Raw genomic sequence first — 21,600 nt, forward strand, 5'->3', positions numbered from 1 at the left:
AACTTGTTTTAAAGTAGAATTGTGGCTTATTTCCCAATAAAAATAGTAAATTGAATTACAAAGCTACAAGACAAAATTTTTAATGTTTTAAATTTTCATATTGTAAAGTTTTTATTTTTAGTTCTAAATCTAGGATATTTTTTTTTTCAACTCATTACTATGATTAATTAATTTTGTCCGTTTTTCTATAACTGCACCTTCCAATTTTTTTTTATAAAACATTCTTTTTAAAGATCCACTTCCTAATTTTTTTTTTTTTTTTAGATAGCCTCTTCTTATTGGTTGTATTTGGCAGCACAGCAGATGTGGATGGTGCTGCAGAGGAGCACTGACTGCCAGACAAATCCCTGTTTTCTATTTCTTGAAAGTTGTTAACCTCTACTTCAACATCTTGTGTAACTATAAAAATAAAAAAAAATATAAATAGTTTTAAATTGAATTACTTAACCCATTAACAGCTAAAGGTGCGTCTATGCACCCTTAACTGACATATTTTATCAATATCTGCATATTATTGTGCTATCATACTTTGCCACAATGTAACATGTATATGTCACAAGATAAAAACAAGGGATTTAAGGGAAATCAGTCTAGAAATAAATTTCGATCAATCAAACAAAATATTCATTTGTGTGATAATACTCAATTATACCAAGATAATAATTTTGTCAAACTTACTCCTATCTTTGACATGACGAATAGAAAATTTTTACAATTTGGTATATTCGAACACAACCTTTCAACAGACCAGAAAATGGTACTATATTTTGGATGTCACCTATGCAAGAGTTCATTCGGGGAAAGCCTGTAAATGACTGGAAGATTTACAATATAGCAAATGATATAAAATGTCACAATTATAATTTTGATCACTTGCATTATCTTATGAAATTTAAACGTTATTATGGAACTGTGAACTCAACTGGCTTCTCACTCATGTTATGGACATCTATCCAAAGATAGTTTGCCTGATGATGTAAGATTTGACAACACTGGTCATTTGATTAGAAGGAATGATACAAGTACACAAAAGAAATGTAGGTTATGCAAAAGTCATACTATATATTTATCTATATTCATACAAAAAATATTGTTATTGTTAATTGTCAGTTAAAAAATTATAAACCTGTCTTAGTTTAGATATTTTTAAGAAGTTTCAATAAAAAATTTGAAAAAATTAATGTTTTTCATTGGTTGGTCATTAATGGGTTAATTTAGATTTAGTTGCTTTTATTTAAATAATTGAATCAAATAAGAACTTACCACATGTAAAGTAAGCAGATGCACTGTCACAACTATTGGTTAAAGGTTGGATTTGGTTTCCAATTAATCCCAACATTTGTGCACCTACCTCTGTTAAACGTGGCTTAAATGTGCCACCACCTGTTGCATGTATTTCTTTCTGAAAACAATTCACTACTGATTAAGAAACACTACTATTTAGTTAATACTAGGTGGGCTACATGAAATTTTTATAAAGACATCCCACTCAGAACTAGTGTAATACTATTTATATGATGTTAAAAAGATTTACACCTACTTTGTCTGCAATCTCATCCTTCCTTAATTGGTCCAAAATCTTCTGGTCAGTATATTTTTTAATCTAAAATGTAATCAATTCATTTAGCTGTACATAAATGGAAAGATTTTTACACTTACGTTTTCTTGTGCTATATTTTGGCGAGTGGCCCTCTTCAAATTTAAATAGGCAGTGTTTAACTGCTTTGCAGTTCTTGGAGATTCAGCGCTGGCGTTGAATTCCAACATTACTTTTTCCCAGGCTGCATTTTTTTCGCTTGTCGACAAAGCATTAGTACACTTGTTCTCTATTAGATTCTTGTATCTAAAAAAAATATTAAAAATTTTTTCTGTAACTACTATAATTTTATACTTACTTTTCAATTATACTTAAGAGCAAACATTTCTCTCTCTCGGTATAATTTTTTCTAGGACTGCTCATTATTATTATTATTTACTACAATACTATTTAATTTATTATTTAACTACAATGCGTCTATATTCTTTGATACAAGTTAATATATTATTTATTATTTTAGAAAAGTTTGGTTAGAATAATTGAAATATTGAAGGATGACAGCCGATTGTGACAATATCGATACCAAATCGTATGTCAGATAATCGATTTCTACGATCATGTAATTTTAAGATAATTAACGTTTCAGAAACTGGTCGCTGGTTAACAGTTGATCAAATCTGACAGCTCGGTTAGATGATCAGAGATTTGAATAACGTTTCGGAAACCGGCCGTAAGTCACAGTTTCTTGGGTGTTTTTTGTGATGAAAATCACGTTAATATCTAAAATATCTTCTGTTTTTATTTGTGTTGTTGATGTTGCATTGTCATATATGTATATATTAAATTTCTTTTGAATCAAATGCCTTCTCGTAATCTACCATAGCTACCTAGAGTGTTATATTGTATTCGTCTGATTTTTTGATTAGTGTCCTTATTAGTTTTATATTATGATCTATATCTACTAAATTATTGTACATTTTATTTAATAAAAAAACTTTTTTGCATATTTCTGTTTTTATATTCCATTTATTTCTACAAAAATACAAATTTATTTTATTTATTTTTTTCAATGGTAGAACCATTTACAATAAAATATAACAAATAGTAAAAAGTAAAGATCATGTACAATGAACATAAAAACAATAACAAAGAAACAAGTAAACAGTTAAAATTTGTACATGAAAACAGTATATCAAACCACAAAAATTAAAAAAAATATATCAGTATCACGTAGTAAGTATCACAAGATTAATAATTAGATTCTTAAGTTGCCTTTTGAAAGCATTAATGTTTGGGCAGAAAGGATCCAATAGGAGGTCAAAGAATAGCTGCGTATTCTCGACAAGGGAAAATGACGAGTATGTGTGTCGAGTTCTAATGTATTGTGTTTAAGTGTACATTGGCTAATAACGAGGGATAATTAATAACATCGTTTAGAATTTTAAACAAAAATAACATATCAGCTCTCAACCTGCGGTTCTTCAATGTAGCAATGTTAAATTGAGACATTATTATAGAATAATCTATGAAATAATTTTCAGTATTTTTGGACCAGAATGAAATGAAATGGGGACCAGACAACAGAGCAGTATTCAAGACCTGAGTGTACCAGAGAGCAATACAATAATTTGAATACAATAGGTGAAAGATCATGACTGTTACGACAAATAAAACCAAGATTACGATCCTGTTTCCTCACTCACGATTGCCAGATTTATAGATAGGTGTAAGAAAACTATTATTCCAATATTGTGGAAATACAGATGATGACAATGATAAATTGAAAATTTGTTGTAAGGGTTTATATATATATATATATATATATATAATTTAGCTCTCCAGGCCTAGAAGGCCCATGGCTTGGGTTACTATTCTTTTCCATTCTTTTCTGTTTGTTGCTTTATTTTTCCAGTTTGGTATTTTAAGTTTTTCTATGTCTTTTTCAACATCCTTCTTCCACCTGGTTTTCGGTCTGCCTTTCTTCTATTTCCCTCCTATTCCTCCCATTAGTATTCTTTTTGGCAGTCTCGTGTTTTCCATCCTTTGGATGTGTCCCAACCATCTCAGTCTTTGTGACTTTATGATCCCTACGATATTCGGCTCTCCATACATCTCCTCTAATTCCATATTTGGTCTTTTTATCCATATACCATTCCATAATTTAACTCAAAATATTTTCTTGAGGACTTTTCTTTCCCAGACTTGCAGCAAGACTAGCTCGGATTTGTTCATTGTCCATGTTTCACTGGAATATAATACAATAGGTCTTATTACTGTCCTAGTATTACACTGGTAAACCTGTAAAGGTTTACAAAGGGAAAAAATACAGTTCTTAATAAGTGCTGCAGGTATACCATCAGACCCCGAAGAATATGTAGTTTTTAAACTCCTAATCCCTTCTGAAACATCAGTCAGACTAGAGTTCAGAATCTGGAAATCCACACTATTGTCCAATTTAAAATTAGGTACATTATACTCACGATCATTATATGTACCTGAAAAATAACTGGCAAATAGATTGACTATTTCATCACCATTTTGAGCTATTACATCCATATAAGCTACACATATTTAATTTATTGACTCAAAAATATCAGTTATTTTGATAAAACATCTTTAAATATAAACAAAATTACAGCAGTTATACTTTGACATAATTTCACATATCCCAAATATCTTAGGACTAGTCACTGCCTGATAGGAGTACAATTACATAAAATCAACATTAGTATTACCCCATATTGTGAACGCGAACAAATAGAAACATTAGAACACATATTTTGGGAATGAAGAATAAATAAAATAAAAGACTACGATGTATATCAAGAACTGATCAAAATTAAGATTAAAAATATATCAATGCTTCTATGTGATATTAATCCTAAACTATCAAAATCCTTATTAGATTCTTACAGCTCAATCATATAAAATTATAACCTATCCAATATGAACATTTAAATCACTTGTAAAAAAAACCTAAACCAAATATATACACCTTTGCAGCTCATACCAAATGATTCAACATAATAGGGCATGAGATACATTCTCAGAATCATAACAGTGGCCCTAAAAAATAAGTAAAACAAATGCAATGGCTGATTATTCGGGAGAATAAAAGCCAATGAGAAGAAGAAGAACAAGCTTGTTACAGTTGAGCTGCTGTTCAACTGTTACAAGAAGACATCAACAACAATATTTGTTGTTGATGTCTTCTTTAAAGATACCAGTAGATGAACACAAATATTTTCTATCAGGGTTAATATTTTCATCATTTAATTTACATAATATTGGTAAATAATGTTGAAAATAAAATTGTTCTGCTTTAGGGATGACTTGCCTTAAAAAATTATTATTCCTAGTCACTTCTAAGTTGACACTTCCTTTTGGAGAATAAATAAATAAGTCATATTTACTCATGCCTGTTGCATACATCTGTACCTGACATGGTGTATAATACATGTGACTTTCTTTCAATAAAATGGCATTTTCTTGAAAAAACAAATATTTTACATTGCTTCTTTAATTCTCCCAATCAATAACTGGTTGTTTAGAACAAGTATATGGACATTTTATTTCAACAATTTTTGTGAAAATGCCACATCATCTAAACTTGACACATAACCATTGATTCCTTTTAGATGGAATAAGGCCAACCTGAAGCACTTTGCAATTAAAAGTTTGTTCATAGAAATGTCTGGCAACTGGTTCATTTGTTACACGATATTTGGTTGAGTCTGTATTAATACTAGTTGGATTCAACTTTGAGTTTGAACCAAAGATTCGATAGTTTTTGTTCTCCGAACTTTAATATTGTGCACATCTTTACTGGCTGTTAAACATTGTCTTCACACATCAAACCATAATTTAGACATTGATTGTTTAATAGTTTCACAGCACAGTTTCACAGTTTCTTCCTTACTTTTTAGAACGTTCTCCTCATAAAACTGTTTCACTTCCACATCAAGTTCATAACTTGTATAATAAATTTCATGCTCATCTATTTGAAGTGAAAAAAACTTGAGAATTTTGGTTATATAGTCCTTACAACCATAAATTATCATATTTTTTTCAAGTTCATCTAACAAATATGAAACTGTTGCTTTGACTGCCAATTCTGTTGTATCTGCATCAGCTGCAACTAACATTGTCTTCAAAGCAGAATGTTGTAATTCACTATGATTGACAGTAAATTGTTTCCAAGAATCTGGAGGTTCCTGATGTTTTTTTTGGAAACATTGACTTACAACTTCTCCCCTTTGAATATTTTTCCAGTGCCAACTGGCGAGTACTTGGAATTCCCTATTGTTTTATGCTACTTGTTTTTGTTACACTTTCATCACAGTTTATAAAATGAATAAGAGCATACACATGCTTGCATCTTTCACTTTTATTATAAATGCATGTACCTACAAGATACTTTAATTACCTTCCTCTTTTCATTTAGCCACAATTTTGTAGCATAAGGCGGTTTGGATACTGACATTTCTCGGATAACTGACGCCTGGATGCAGCTATTACATTCCGAAACATTGCGTACATGCCCTGCATCAACTAAATCTTTCCCCTTTTTTGGTGTAGCTGGTTGAAATGGGATATCATGTGACTTAAAACCAGTGTAATGTTTAATATCCATTTTGATAAAATTCAAACAAATTGATATCTAAGCACTAAGGCATACGCACACAAAAAATAACAGCAAAACCAGAATGAAAATGCCAAATGAAAACAAGAGTTACAAAGTTACAAGAGGTAAAGTTAACCTTTAACCATTAATATTTTCACATAATCTTTTTTTTTTCTCAATGGCCTCGTGCGTAAGTAGTTATCCAGTGGCAGGAAATTATATCTTAACCTTTAACTACGGGCGCCCCTCCATTAGTCACAACTACGTGCGCGGTGTATTCTGTACACCACCGACTAAAAACGCAAATAAAAGCCACAACTAGGTATTTTTAGTACATATATTGTATGTAATAAATGTAGGCTTATATATTTAAGAGAATGTCTTAACATAAAAAATAATACATAACGAAAATATAAAGATTAGCAACAAATATAAGAACAAAAACTCAACCACTTCTTTTTCTCTAAAAATAACCTTCTTGAGATTCTTGTATATTAGCTTAACATTAAAAATATTATAAAACTAGTATATAAATCTAAAAACTAGGAGTAAATAATCATTCACAAATGAACATATTTGAGAATATGTGTGCTATTCACTTTCGTTTTCTTCCTCGTTTGCGTCTACTAAATTACAATTTGCACAAATTGTAACAGAGTGCTCTTTACAAACCATTCTATTACATTTGTTGCAAGATATTGTTGTAACTCTATTTTTGCTCCTTCCACAACAATGGCACCTCCCCCGGTTTTTTGCTGGTGGTTCTTCATCGTGGTCGTCTTGTACGTTTTTGTATTTCTTCAAGAATATTTTTAAATCCAGAGGTAAACTCTGTATTTCCGCCCTCTCAGAAAGATGAGGTCTTATCAATGCCAATGATAATTCTTTTAGAAAAACTCTTCTATATTTTTGAGGATTGTCGATGTTGGCAGCATTGTACAGGCTGTTAATTCCGGCAATATTCAGGAGTTGAAAAAACAATGCCATTGGCCATCTTCGTGTTCTTCGGGATACCGAATAGGTACTGCACATTTTGTCTACAGTGTCTACGCCTCCTTTATGTGAATTGTAGTCTAAAATTATCATTGGTTTTCCTGTTTCGGGATCTACTGTAGAATTACTGTGCATGGTAGATAGGAGAATGACAGCTTTATTTTTTTTTGGTGTGTAGGATACAATGGTAACTTCTTTTTGAAAACCAAAAGTGGATGATCCAATTGGTGTGTTTTTTCTTGGTAAAAACTCTGGAGGTAGTTCCCTTTTATTTCGTTTAAGTGTGCCAACCATCGTTATCTTTTCCTTCAAAAGGTCAATTGCCAACGGATAACTCGTATACTAATTGTCGCATGTTAAATTACGGTTTTTACCTTTCCAAGGTTGAAGCAGGCGATGGGTAATATCCGTTGGTGTGTTAGATTTTTTGTAGGGACCTTCCGGTTGTTGACCACAATACACCTCAAAATTGGTGACATAAAAGGTCTGCGCGTCACATAACACAAACACTTTTAAGCCATACTTTTGCAGGTTTACTTGGAATGTATTGCACAAAGTTGCATCTACCTCTAAAAGGTATCAACATTTCATCGATAGTCATTTCTTCTCCCAAGGAATAGTTGCTGCTACAGTTTTTCATAAACGTATCAAGAGTAAAGCGAATGGCAGCAAGTTTGTCAATTGATTTTCGGTCCTTTCGAGTATCTTTGTTGTCAAACCTAAGAGCAGCAAGCAAAAATAAAAATCGATCTGCGCTCATACAGGCTCGAAAGATTTCTGAGCCGGTACCATCTTTTGTCCACAATTCGAGGAAGTGTGTATGATTTTGTTTTTTAGTCCCTGCAAGAAATAATAATCCTAATAATGCCATGAGTTCCTGTTTAGTCGTATCTTTAGCCCGTCTTGGCCGTTCATAATTTAATCGCATTTTTGCAATCTGCAAATTTGTACATTCAACTATATTTTCTATGATTTCATTTGTAAAGAGTTTTTCAAAAGCACTTAGTTCCGTAGTAACATCTCTCGCACAAACTGTTGGCCCAGGAAATATCTTGACAATATTTTTTGAAGGAGTTTTAGTAAATTTGCTAAGAAGAGATTTCTTATACCATTTAGTTTTTCTGTCTTTTGCTATAAAATAATCATTGTCTTCATCAAGATCTGAACTGTTTTCAATGTTACTGTTTGTGTCCGAGTCAATCGTATATTAATTTTCGTCATTCAGATCAACTTCTGATTCAGTGTCGTGCTCCGTTTTTTCTATTAGCTCGTCGTCTGAAGTATCTGGTTCTCCACCAACATCTTCCTCAAATATAGCTTGAGCCATAGCTCTAAGTTCATCGTCTGAGAGTTTTTGGGGATTTCTTACTGGTACACGATCCCTGCAAAGTAAATATTTTGTAGTACCTCTCGATTTATAAACGTTACGAGAAATATATAGAGGCAACGTTTGTAATTTTTATTATTTATTTCTAATTAATATTTCAAAGAGACATGACCGTATTGCTATGGAAGAAAGAACATGAAAAAACAAGACCACAAAAACAACTAGAAGGTCGTTAAATAGTCCAATAATAGGTACTCACAAATATCCAAATAGATAACGGTATATTAAGTTATGAAAAAATGCTAAAATAAAATATTTGATCAAATGTATTATCATAAAACTAGTTTTATTATAATAAAATGAAAGTTTTATTAAAATTTTAATAACAAATTACAAATTCTTTTATTCAAAACGTTGCAAAATGTCTAGCTTTTGTTACATATAAGTCGCTATACATTAATAATGCTATTTTTTAGTAGATAAACGTAATATAAATCTCACAAAATTTACTTACATAACTAGGTGCTTGGTGTACTACATACACCACTGGTAAACTTCTCCTGAATTTTTCCAACCGTCAGTCTATCTCTGCAGCAATTAATTTTACAACTGTTGAGGTTTATAGCTGACACATCAGAGATAGGTTAGGTAGAGGGACACGTGCGCAACCAGTTAGTTATCAGAAATAGCGGCCAATTTAGTGCGACTGGTGTACTGAGTACACCGTAGCCCGTAGTTAAAGGTTAAATATTAAAATTATAATGAATAAAATAAAAATGGGTAATTACTTTTACGATTAATTATGTGTATTCGTTCAGTAATCAGTTTACAATAATATTTCAGTCCATAATTTTTAGATAAATATTTATTTTTCTCGTTTTGTCATATTTCTCTTACACCGATTTTACATGAAAAGTACAAGTTTCAAATCGCGAGAGAACGCTACCGGCGAAACTCACAGCGAATAGCGGCATCATGACATCGAATTGAGTTCATCCTCGTGTCTCACCGACCAATGGTGACATAGGAACGCCCCCAATGGGAAAGTGTGCATCGACGTCCAATGAGAACGACGTTGTCTCAGATAAAATACTTTGGATGTGGTCAAGAGTGGTGTTGGTAGAGACTGTTGCAGGTCAAAGCATATCACTGTATCTGTCGAAAATCTGTATTTCTCGGTGTCGCTTTTCTTCTTGTTTATGGCATTTTCGGCACGTTTCTGATGAAGAGCTAACTGAACCTTACTGTGTGATACTTTAGAATCATCATTAGAATATTTTATAATATTTTGATGGGAATCACAGCGGGAACAGGTGTCTGAATGTGGACGATGAAAGCTTAAGTTAAATTCGCTATTGAAAATATGTCGATAGTAAGAGAGCTTCACAGGAATCTTGTTTTCCTCTTGACAAGTAGTTTTGTATAAGTCATACATAATCTTAATAGTTAAATCGGGTGACAAGTATTTCGTCTGAGAATTTTCTTTTCTAGAATAATGGCTTGTGTATCTAGGAAACCTTTTAATATGATTGATTACAAAATTGCGTTGCTCATTTTACATCCTCCTGTGAGTTTGTCCTTTTCCTCTTTTGTCTGGCTCAGCAATACCAAGGTGATTAGTTTAGCACATACAGATGTAAATCTTTTACTTAATATATCAAAAGTTTTTAGGAAAAATTGTTTACAAACACGTTTTTCTAATAAAAATATATTTGTGCTAAATTTTCTTTCGTTTGTGCTGTCAATTTTCTTCCTATTTACGTTAGTTTTTTTTATGCATGATGATAAAAAAGCAGTCTGATGATCATATGACGGTAAATCATAGAAGGCTTTAAAAAGTTCTTGTCTGTTTGCTTCACAAATATTTATATTGTATTTGTATCGACATGTATGCTGATAGGGTTGCAGTGACTTATTTTTATGCACCTTGTTGTTAGACACATACTCTTTACCTGCAGTTCTAGAGCGTTTTATTTTGTTGATCTTCCATTCAGATGGACGTCGCAGCCTTTTTCTTATTTTATCTGGAGTAATATGAAGCGCCTCATCTGTTAAAACTACTTCAGCGGTATCAGAGTCAAGATTGTCTTCATTTGCGTCTGATCCGGAAGTAGATGATGGAACGTATTCTTCGTCTTCGTCCGTATAGTAAGGATCTGAAAGTATAAAAATAATTTGTAACTTGCTGTGACACTATTCAAATAATAAAAACGATATTGTTACCCGTAACTTTACTTTAGTTTATTTTCGTTTCTGTGAGGTAGTAGATGTTTCTTCTGTTATATTTGCAGTGCTTATAGTTTAGTTTTTTTGGATTCTTTTTATTTATAACATCACTATAATAATAATTCTACGTCCCTAATTTACTTTTGCTTGTAATTATGCATAAATATTAAATTTTCTAAAGTAAAAATACTTAAAATAGGTATATATATTTAATTTACTAAATTAAGACTACGAAAAAAACGTTATTTTTTTAATATGCCCTGTCATGAAAAATTTAATATGCCCTGTCATGAAAAATACACTTATTACGCCCCTTAAAATATTTTTTAAATTATTTTACATTCTTAATCGAATTAAACCGAAATAACAAAAAATGGATAATTTTTTAACAGTAACCCCGAAATTAATATGTGCATAAGTATTTAACAATTTTATGCAGATATAGATAATAATGGAAGAAATATAACCACAAAGTTTTATTGTTAACCTTTTGGATATTAATCATAGCTGTAAAATAAAATAATAAGCAAAGGGTCCTTTCCATTTTTATTTTTTGGAAAAACAGCTCGTAAATCGATGAACTAATCAATAAACTACTAACACAATCGTAGCACGTGTTTAGAAAAACAGTTAGTTCTTCTAGGAATAGGAAGGGTACAATTACATAAATGGTTCTTTCGGTTGGAATAGCAAGGATGCAAGTGCGTCTACACCCTTTCTATTCCAACGGAAACTGCACCTTCATTCATCTAATTTTTCTACTATGCAATAGATGGCTCCAAATGTATTAAAAATCACTTCTCGACTTTTTATTCTAATAAATATGTCCCTTATCTGTTCAGAGCCGTACTTATCTCGAAATATGTCAAAAATGCACTTGCACCCTTTTTATTCTAACCCCTTCAATTGTATTATCTGTGAAAAACAAAATTTAATGTAATGTATATAATAATACCTATTACATGAAAACTCACGGGGCCATCAGAATCATATACATTATGATCTCTCAACAATTCTGCAGGATTCATGATGTCCTTAATCTCCATCACTATCTCATCTGGAATTGTGGGTCTGTCCACCTCCTGTCTTTTTCTGTTCTCGAGTATAGTCGCTGTACACCTTGCGGGCATTCGTTTTCATATGTTTCCATTGGGTCTGCAATTGTCTTAAATCCCTAGGTCTGCTATTTACTTCATTGAACCTAAACAAAAAAAAAAACAAAGTTGGGGAATTGTTAAACAAATTGAATAAAATAAATATGAAATTTCTGTGTACTTTTTACAAAAATGTTTATATAGGTATTAATAATTAATAAAATTTTATTAGAACATATAAAAATCTCACTTTTGATGAACTGCTTCCCATGCTTTTGTTTTTGATTTATTGGAGATTGCATTTAAAGATTTCTCCTCTATGATGTGGGAATAGTCTCTCAAAATACTGCGAAACAATTGCTGTAATATTACAAAAAAAAAACAATCAGAAATAGCAAAATTTCTAATATAAACTTTTAAGCAAATTACTTACCCTTTACGTGCTCCAACTTATGCTAACTGTCGAATTCACAAATATTTTTCTTCTTTGTCACAAAATTCTCTCCATTTTTCTTCTTTTTCGCAATGGTTGCCAACATAAACTTGTTGTAACTAGGACTAAGGAAGGTTTAGTTAGTCTGAGCTTAGTCCATGTTTATTAATGACATTCTGAAAATGAAGTTAGTACTCGCTTAATCTGAGACTAACTAGTCCGAGACTAACTTCGAACTAAGCAATTTTTATTAATAAGACAGTTAGTGTTAAAAAAGCAGCTATTTGTGTACGAGTTATTCGCACATTGAAGGAAAAATTTACAAGTATTTCAGTCTTAATGGTACTTACAAATGGATTGATATCTTACCTCAAATCACCGAAGAGTACAATGACACGAAACATAGCAAAATTCGACTTAGACCTGTAGGCGTTAATAAATCCAACGAAATAGATATTTTACGAAAATATTACACTCACTGAAAATCGCTGGTCCACGAAAATTGAAAGTTGGTGATGTTCGCATTGGTAAAAATAAACATATTTTTGATAAAGGATTTAAGCCAAATTGGACAACTAAATTATTTAAAATCGTTGAAATTAAAATAACGAATCCTACAACATACTTGATTGAAGATATGACTGGAGCGCCTATTAGAGGAGCATTCTACGAAGAAGAATTGCAAAACACTGCTAATCCTGACATTTATTTAGTTGAAAAAGTACTGCGCAGACGCGGAAATAAGATGTACGTTCAATGGTTAGGATTGGATAGCAAACATAACAGTTGGATTAATAGTTCAGACCTAGTTTAAGGATCTGCTTTTACATACGCCGCGTATACATACTCTAAATAAGTGGGGAGTGGTGGACTAAAAAGTATAAATTGCAAAAAAGCTCTCACTCTAAGTTATTCCTGTCATTTCATCAATATGACTTCTCAAGATAGTGGTTATAGTTCATCAAGTGATATGGTAGTAATTGATGATTCATCAGAAAATTATTATGATACTGAACTAAATAGAGTGTTAGCAAAATTCGAAGAGGCTACGAAGAATGAACCATAGTATTTATTGGAAACTACCTATCCAATGCAATGTTTTTACATAAAAATTGGTCTATCTCCTGCCAGGCAGTTTTCTCCAGCCATTATTTTGTGTCAACATGGTAAATTTACAAGAATAAGTTTAAATCAATTCGAATGGACCACCCTAATTGAGATGTTTATAAAAATTATGGATACATTTTTCATACCACCTTTGCCGACCTATGCCGATGAGTATAATCCAATCGAATTTGAGTGTGGCGATTTCTGCAAACTAAGACAATTGGTACTGGAAAATGTAAAGTTCGTGACTATCAAGAAACATGGAATCGAATTTTATTTAAGTGAAAATGATGTAAGCCAGATCCTGAGAGCAAACATCGATTTAGTGTCTCATCGTGTATCATTATTAAATAATTTACAGTTTTTTTCATATTATACAAACGTTGCATATTTCATTCAACAAAATTTTCATACTAGTACTAGTTTATATGGGCCGCTTGAAGCTTTATCTGCATTTTGTGAAATTTCTCCAGATACTTTTTTAAGTCAAGTTTTGAGAGAATATGTATGATATTATAAAATTAAAGTTGTAAATGATTTGGATAATTGTTAATAAATAAAATAGTATGTAAACATGTCTTATTTCTATTCGTATTAAGTTTATAAAATGATTTGATAAAGTAAAAAAACAATTAAAAACATTCGTTTTTTCAACGCTCATTTTAGCACAACATATGTTTTTTTAATAAAGTTATTTTACTAGTCAACCAACTTGTCTTTTGTTATTTTACAGGAATAAAATGTTTTTTAATTTAATTTAATTTTTTTTTAGATATAAACATGTAATTACAGCATTTACTTTACAAGATTCTGTTGAATACCTAGGTTTTCAGTTAACAGTGAAAATTTTAAAAGTTGGTTATGTTTTCATTTAATAATTTGTTTATTGTTTTACTCAATCATTGTGGTTTCATAATGACCCCAAGGTAAGGTGTCATAAGAATTTTGTTGCAAGTAACGTTTATCATCGTACGGACTTAATGCAATTTTTTCTTGTGTTATTGTAAAGAGATCATGGGCGTAGGAACGAAACGTTGATTGGGAGACGCTTTTAGTTGTAAATTCGTTTAAACACTTAACATAATCATCGAAACTAATGTCATTTTTTACCGTTGAATATTTAACCCCCTTAGATTTTTTTGTGACACCTAAATTATTTACAATTCTTTCAATATTTGCATCATCCATATTATTCTTGTATTTATCCCACAATGCCTTTCGATCCTCATCCGTCGTACTGATCTTGAACGAATACATTTTAGATCTAAGTCCAACAAAATGAGTCATAATGCGACCGTTTGTCTCATCTTTCATCATTCCGAGAACTTTTTTGTTGACTTGAGGTATTTTATAAATATTATTCTCAGAATATTCTGATGTATCGAATTTAGATAAATTTGCTTTAATAACATCTCTGTAAATGTCATCTCATTTTATTTCATAGATAAAACTGTCAGTGTCCCCATACATCAGGTCACAATTTTCAACTCCCATATATGGCAACATAAAGTTATAATGAAAATCGAACATACATACTTTGGATATATCTAAAATAGACATACCGATGTACAATGGTTTATTGAAAATAAGCTGTTTTGTTAAGTTCGATTGCCATTAGATTTTCATCAAACACGGTTCTATTATGAAATCGTGGACTAGCAATCAAATTTGTTGCCCCATATCTTCCATCCCATTTTGATACTAGCTTTACGATGCGATGTTTCCTAATGTTTTCCATCGTTTGACCAAAGATGGCGTTGTTGGCTAACTTGTATAAGTCTTTTTCAAATGCTGTAGTTGCTGCGGTTCGCAATCTGGTGTTAAGATCGATGTACGGCTTAAGCCAAGCGCTCTGTTTGAATTTCAGGACCCGGTGAATCTTTTTTAGTATGAGTCCTGCATTCAGAGCTTGTTTTAGATTGCGATAGTGCAAAGTGTACTCTTTTTTGTGGTAAAGGGTGGTTATAAGTTTTGGAAGCTTACTTCTTGGCTTAACACGATGTTCGCAACAAAACGGTAAATCTCGATGTAAGTCATGCAAGTATTCTGGGTATTCCAAATCCACTTGTAGTATGTACCCCATATCCGCGTCGTCAGGAATGCTAAGAACATCAATATTGGGGTCAACCCACTCGAAACCTCCATATGGTAAGAATTGAGACATTGCCCAACCATACAAATTGTTGACATCTAAATATAGCAAATATTTACTAGGCTTTGATGGATCATAATTATGTATGTATTTGTTATTTGCCTCAGAATATCGATTACTTACTTGACTTATGCCACCTCGGATAGCTTTCTCAATAAGCATGATTTTATCGATATCATTCAGTAGTTCAAGTTTACATCCAGTATACTTTAGCATTGCATCCCATGAAAACCCTGGCATGGTGTAGTACCAAGCAGAATCAAGACCGTATGTGGCTCGACATTTTTGTCGAAAATTTTTAAAAATGCATGTCAGTAACATAATATCTGTCTTCATGTACAACATGCAAATATTCCAAAATATTTTTAATACCGAACGACTGCCAAACTGTTTGTGCATGATGATACATATTTTTGGAGTTATGTTCACCTGATAATGAGCTGTAAAATTTATCGATTGATGGTAGTTGTGTTTCATTCAATTTATTGAAAGAATCACTATATTCGTATGGAAATATGCCTTTTCTTTTCAATAATTCCATTTGTTCGGTACTCGCGTTTGGAAATTCACCAGCTAAATATCTTAAATCCTCAAGTTGTAATGTGACAGCCAACTTGTCCAATGACGAATTTAAAAATCTCAGTGAATCAACAAATCTCAGCCTTATGCCGGATTTGGAATCGTTTATTGTAAAAGAAATATACTTTTCCTTATTTATTGGTAGTAGGCTGATACTACCCTTTTTCGCTAGATCTCTAATCATCATAAGTGAATCGTAACCACTGAGATTATGAAAAAAAATTGGGATCACGAAAAGTTTTTTGAAATTTAAATAGCACACTTGGTGTGCGAATCCTCGGAAATCTCCAGTAAAATGATTATGATCACGAACAATTACATCCTTATCTGAAAACGTCTTTTGTCACTAATGTGACAATTAGATGCATCATTAAAACTGAGTGTAGCAATGATAGGTACAATAGCTTTAATTTTTCCTTGCACAAATGCCGCCAACTTAGACATTTCTTCGGAAAAACAATTCCATGCAATCTTCACCTGCGTAACTTCGGTAAAACGACAGAGATTCATCCTAAGAAAATTTTACGTAATAAAATGCACTAAAGGCCTTATGCTGCTGATATTTAATTGTTTTGCATTTTAACACATTGCTGGACACTCCCGAATTTTAAATCGGTCAAAACTTGTCGCACGGATATTTAAGGATTTAAAAGTTAAACTTCAAAACTTATTTTAGGGAGGTGTTTCTAGAAGTAATTAGTATAGTTTTTTTTTTGCCAAAAACACGGACGGTTATAACCGTTCCGGTCCCACCAGACATATATTATCTGCATCATAGGACACGACGGTTACCACCGTCCGCTTATTTATAACACAAAATCATTTATTTTAATAAACCAAATATGAATAAAATTGAAGAAACAAAATACAAACAGTAAAATGCAAACAATTAATTAAATACAAAAAAATACATTTCCTTTTTATATTTGCGTATGACAAAACTCGCACATAGTCCTGGACACAATGTGGGATGTTCAGCACATGTTTTGCACCTGTAGCTGGTCTCTCTTCTCCTTCCGTCTTTTGGAAGGAGAATTTCGGCTATAGTCTGTGGAAAATGTATCGTTTGCTGAAAATGCTGTATTGGTAAATTTTTAGAATTACCAGGAAGAGCCGTATTTTGTTGTGGTGTATGTTGTGAAGAAAACCTAATCAATGTTCTCGCATTTTTTATTTTAGGGTCCAGTCCTAACAGGTTTTGGATAAGTAAACCCCTGAAATCGATAAATCTGATTGTTACTGCTAGATTAGGAATGTTAATCTTTTTGAAAAAAAAAATGCATTCCAGACAGCTATATCCAATAGATGAAATATTAGCTTTTTATACCAGAAAATGGTTTTCCTGGGGCATGAAAACTATGAAATCACACCTGTCTATCCCAGACATATATTTGTTATAATGGAATACTTTGATGGGTTTTATTTTTTTTTGTTCTCTTCTGCTTTTACATCTTATTAGTTTCGGGTGATGCAAAGTCGTAATCGCAAGCACTTCGCGGTTATCTCTCCACTTTGAAATGTACGCTTTTCCTTGTCTTATCCATACATACTCTCCTTTTCCTAATTTTGCTTTAGTTAGGATTTCCTCGCCTGTCTCTTCGAAGAGTACCCGTTACGTGAGTTTTATGTCGAAGAAGTCGATTAGCTAGCGATATGCTGTTATAGTAATTATCCATATATAAATGGTATCCCTTGTTTATATATGGTTGCATTAATTTTATTACAACCGCTTCAGTTTTAGACATAGCTTCATCAGGCGAGTTCCATTCTTGCCCTTTCTATATATCTATGTTTGAGACATAACCCTTTGCACTACATAGTTCATAAAATTTTATGCCATATTTAGTCTTTTTATTTTTCATATATGTTCTGAAAGTTTTTTTTTTTTTTTTTTTTTTTTTTTTTTTTTTTTTTTTTTTTTTTTTTTGGCTTAGACTTATCGTCATACAGCCAGACACAAAAGGACTAAGACAGTCATCATTATAATTATTTACCTAAATGCCCTATCAAAATAAATAAAAGATTATTACATCGATATTAGGAGAACAGGGACACACTCTTCTCGCCTAGGGACCTATCAAGGCATTTATTTATATAAGACACAACAACACTAGGTCACGGAGAGGAGGAAGTTATACAAATGGTTTAAAACAAAGGTAACAAGATTAACTAAATAATTTTTAGAGAATTATAATGATAATTTGCTGTCTTTTAAAAATTGAATTAAGGAGTTGTAAATATCTACAGAGCCAAGTGATAATAAATATAGTATATTCCAAGGAGCTGCTATTTTATATTTTAATAAATCATTTATAAGTTTGGATGAGTACACTCTGTTTTTAGAACAACCAAAAAATATATGATCTAAATCACTTTCCTCTCCACAATGCTCACATTTGTCATCATCCAAAACCTTTATTTTAAATAAGTGCTTTGGATAACATGCGTGTCCGAAACGTATTCTAATAATGGAGGTTATGTGCCTCCTGGAAGCTCTAAAAGACTTGTACCAAGGAAATTTGGGAATATCTGGCTGAATTATCGAGTATCTATTTTGGTTCACAAAAGAGTATTCCTTCCACTGGTAGCTCCACTCTCGAAGCAATGTTAACTTGCAAGAAACAATACTGTCAGAAAGCGTTACTTTATGTACGTATAGAGATGAGTTCAGTAAGTATACTTTCATTAAATATTTTTTGGACAAAAACCTTCGTCTTATATTTAAAGGGGGTTCTAAGGCTTCCAAATATAAAGCTTGTACTGGAGTGGATCTCATGGCTCCTAAACATATTCGTAGGGCTGAGTTCTGTAAAACGTTGATTTTGTTTAGTAGTACATTACTTGCTGATCCATACAAAACACTTCCGTAATCCAAAATAGATCGTATGTAAGCTTTGTAAAATAATAAACTTACTTCAACATCCGATCCCCACCAAGTTTTATTAATTGATTTAAGAAAGTTTAATCCCTTATTGCATCTGTTCAACATGTCATCAATATGTAACTTCCAGGTCAATTTCTGGTCGAGTATCATTCCCAGATATTTAATTGTGTTTTTAAGGGAAAATTGGTGCCCACCTAAATTTATTGTACTAGCATTAGGAAAGTTATGTCTGGTAAATAAACAAACTTGTGATTTACTGCAGGATAATTCGAAACCATTTTCTATAAACCATTTTTTATGGAATCCGTACACTTCATTCAGGTTTTCAATGGATTGCTGATATTTTTTGTGTTCTGTATACAAACAGAAATCGTCAGCATATTGTACAATATTAAATGCAATATTAGTAATAGTGATGTTGTGTAGATCTGCTGTGTAAATGTTAAACAAAATAGGACTCAAAACGGAGCCCTTTGTTATTAAGTCTAGGTCCTATAAGAGTATGATTGTCTTTTAAATAAATTATCCTATTTGTGTACAAGTTCACAACGTTAGAAGCAAACTGCGCTGGAATATGAAAAAATTTAATCATTTTTTCTTGGAGAATTGTAAGAGATACCGAGTCGTAAGCACCTTCGATGTCTAAAAATAAAGCAGGTACATAACTGTTCCTGGAAAAACTATTCTGAATGTCTACAACAAGTGTTGTTAAGGAATCTAAGGTTCCATAACCTTTCTTAAAGCCATGTTGGTTAGCGGGTAAGGGACTTTGATCCCTTAGCCACCAATCTAACCTAATTTTAATCATCCGTTCAAGAGTCTTCAATATACATGATAATAGTGATATAGGTCGGTAAGCTTCAGCTAATTTAGGGTTTTTTCCCGGTTTGGGAATAGGGACAACTATAATACGCTTAAAATCGATTATGCCTTTACCCTCAATAATTATCTGGTTAAATATATTCAAAAGTAATTCTTTTGCGTTATCTGGCAAATTTTGTATCATAGGATATTTGACTGCATCATATCCTGGTGAGGTACTGACGCGATTATCAAGGGCAAACTCTAATTCAGCTCTTGAAAAAGGTGTTAAGAGAAAATGATTCTGATCAGATGAGAGAGTTTCAGATGGTATTACATCTATCTGGTTATTTACGTAAGGTGGAGCTATTTTATCAAAAAAGTCGTCTACCCATGTGTTATTTAGAGGCAGTGAAAAGTTAACTTTTTTCCTGTTCATTTTCCTTGCTTGGTTCCAAATAAGACTAGATGAAGTTTGTTTATTTAATTTTGAACACCATTCAACCCAACTTTGTTTGGCCTTCAATTTCAGGAATTTTTTGACACGAGCATTCACTTCTTTGCATTTACAAAAATTTTCAAGAGAAGGATTTTTTTTGTAGTTTACTAATGCTTTCTTTCTTTCCGAAACGGATTCATCACATTCCGAATCCCACCACGGAGCGGGAGTACGTTTACATTTAAATGATTTATATTGACAAATTGATTGTTTAGAAGCTTCATTAATACAGTCAATAAGGAAATTATATTTTTCTTGCGTGTCTGAGTAGGCGTGAGGGTTGTTAGTTAATAAGGTTTCAATAAACTGAGAGTATAATGACCAATTGGCTTTTTTAATGTTCCACTTACTGCTGGGATGAATGATATTCGCATCAGTTCCCAAGATATCGATTACAACCCTTATAACGAAGTGATTTGATCCCAAAGTATCAGTATCTACAGACCACGAAATTTTATCAAAGAGAGAAGGTGAGCAAAATGTGACATCAATCATGGAATCTGTGTTTCCTGGTCTCGTTTGGCAAGTTGGTTGTCCATTATTCATTACCACATAATCTAGATTGTGAATTGTCTCCACAATTTGATGGCCTGTTTTATTATTTTTAGATGAGCCCCACAGAGAATTATGTGCGTTCATATCTCCTCCAATGATACAAGGGTGTTTTAATTGAGAAAATAACTTATCCCAATCTTCAGTGTTAGTTTTAGCTTTCGGACACCTATATACAGAGAGTAAAGTTAAATGACTTTTGTTATAGTTGATTTTAATACCACAAGCAAGCAATTCTTTATTATAATTTTTTTTAATTTTTATGTTTTCAAAGGGAATACCAGTTTTAATTAAAATAGCAACTCCGGAATAGCCGTCATCCCGATCTTCGCGAATTACATTATAACCTCTATAACTATAAACAACATCCCGTTTAAACCAGGTTTCACTTATTAAAGCTATATCAATATCTTCGGTTATTAAAAAGTTGAGAAGGCTGTTTTTGTTAGCAACAGCTGATCGAGCATTCCATTGTATTATTTTGAGTTTAGCTTTGAAAGTAATTAGATTAGTTATTTTTTAAAAATATTATCTAGAACATTATTAATACCTTTGGCTAACATATTAATATCAAGTGATTTTGCCTGTTCTAAACAATTAATATTTTGAATAAAATCTGAGAAAAGAATTACTAAAGAATCTACTAATTTATTTTTTTCATTGTCTACAGTTGAAAAACTTTCCTTGTTTAAGGGTGGTAAAGGTTGAGATGGTCCAAATCTGAAAGGGATGTGAGGAGATGTAGGATATTCGGAAGTTGGAGATGATACTTTTCTTTTTTTATTTTCTCTA

The 21,600-nt window shown here is 32.0% G+C and overlaps 1 protein-coding gene across 1 annotated transcript; it reads right to left on the minus strand.

Annotated features, from left to right (window-relative positions):
• Positions 1-211: 211 nt before the first annotated feature.
• On the minus strand, positions 212-2,049 carry LOC140450910 (uncharacterized). The gene is made up of 5 exons (XM_072544592.1): positions 1,896-2,049; positions 1,660-1,843; positions 1,541-1,603; positions 1,264-1,402; positions 212-399 (listed from the first exon to the last, which is right to left on the minus strand). Exons 1-5 carry the CDS (start codon positions 1,958-1,960, stop codon positions 212-214), a joined length of 639 nt encoding a protein of 212 aa, XP_072400693.1. The 5' UTR covers positions 1,961-2,049.
• Between the last annotated feature and the right edge of the window lie 19,551 nt (positions 2,050-21,600).

The sequence above is a fragment of the Diabrotica undecimpunctata genome, chromosome 9, assembly GCF_040954645.1.
Source record: "Diabrotica undecimpunctata isolate CICGRU chromosome 9, icDiaUnde3, whole genome shotgun sequence".
Lineage (NCBI taxonomy): Eukaryota > Metazoa > Arthropoda > Insecta > Coleoptera > Chrysomelidae > Diabrotica > Diabrotica undecimpunctata.

Excerpts from the sequence above, each read along its gene's own strand:
- LOC140450910 (XM_072544592.1), bottom strand. The coding sequence starts at position 1,960 with ATGAGCAGTCCTAGAAAAAATTATACCGAGAGAGAGAAATGTTTGCTC. Across the intron at positions 1,844-1,895 it reads CTCTTAAGTATAATTGAAAA|ATACAAGAATCTAATAGAGA; the intron begins GTAAGTATAAAA and ends TATTTTTTTTAG. Across the intron at positions 400-1,263 it reads ATCTGCTTACTTTACATGTG|TTACACAAGATGTTGAAGTA; the intron begins GTAAGTTCTTAT and ends TTATTTTTATAG.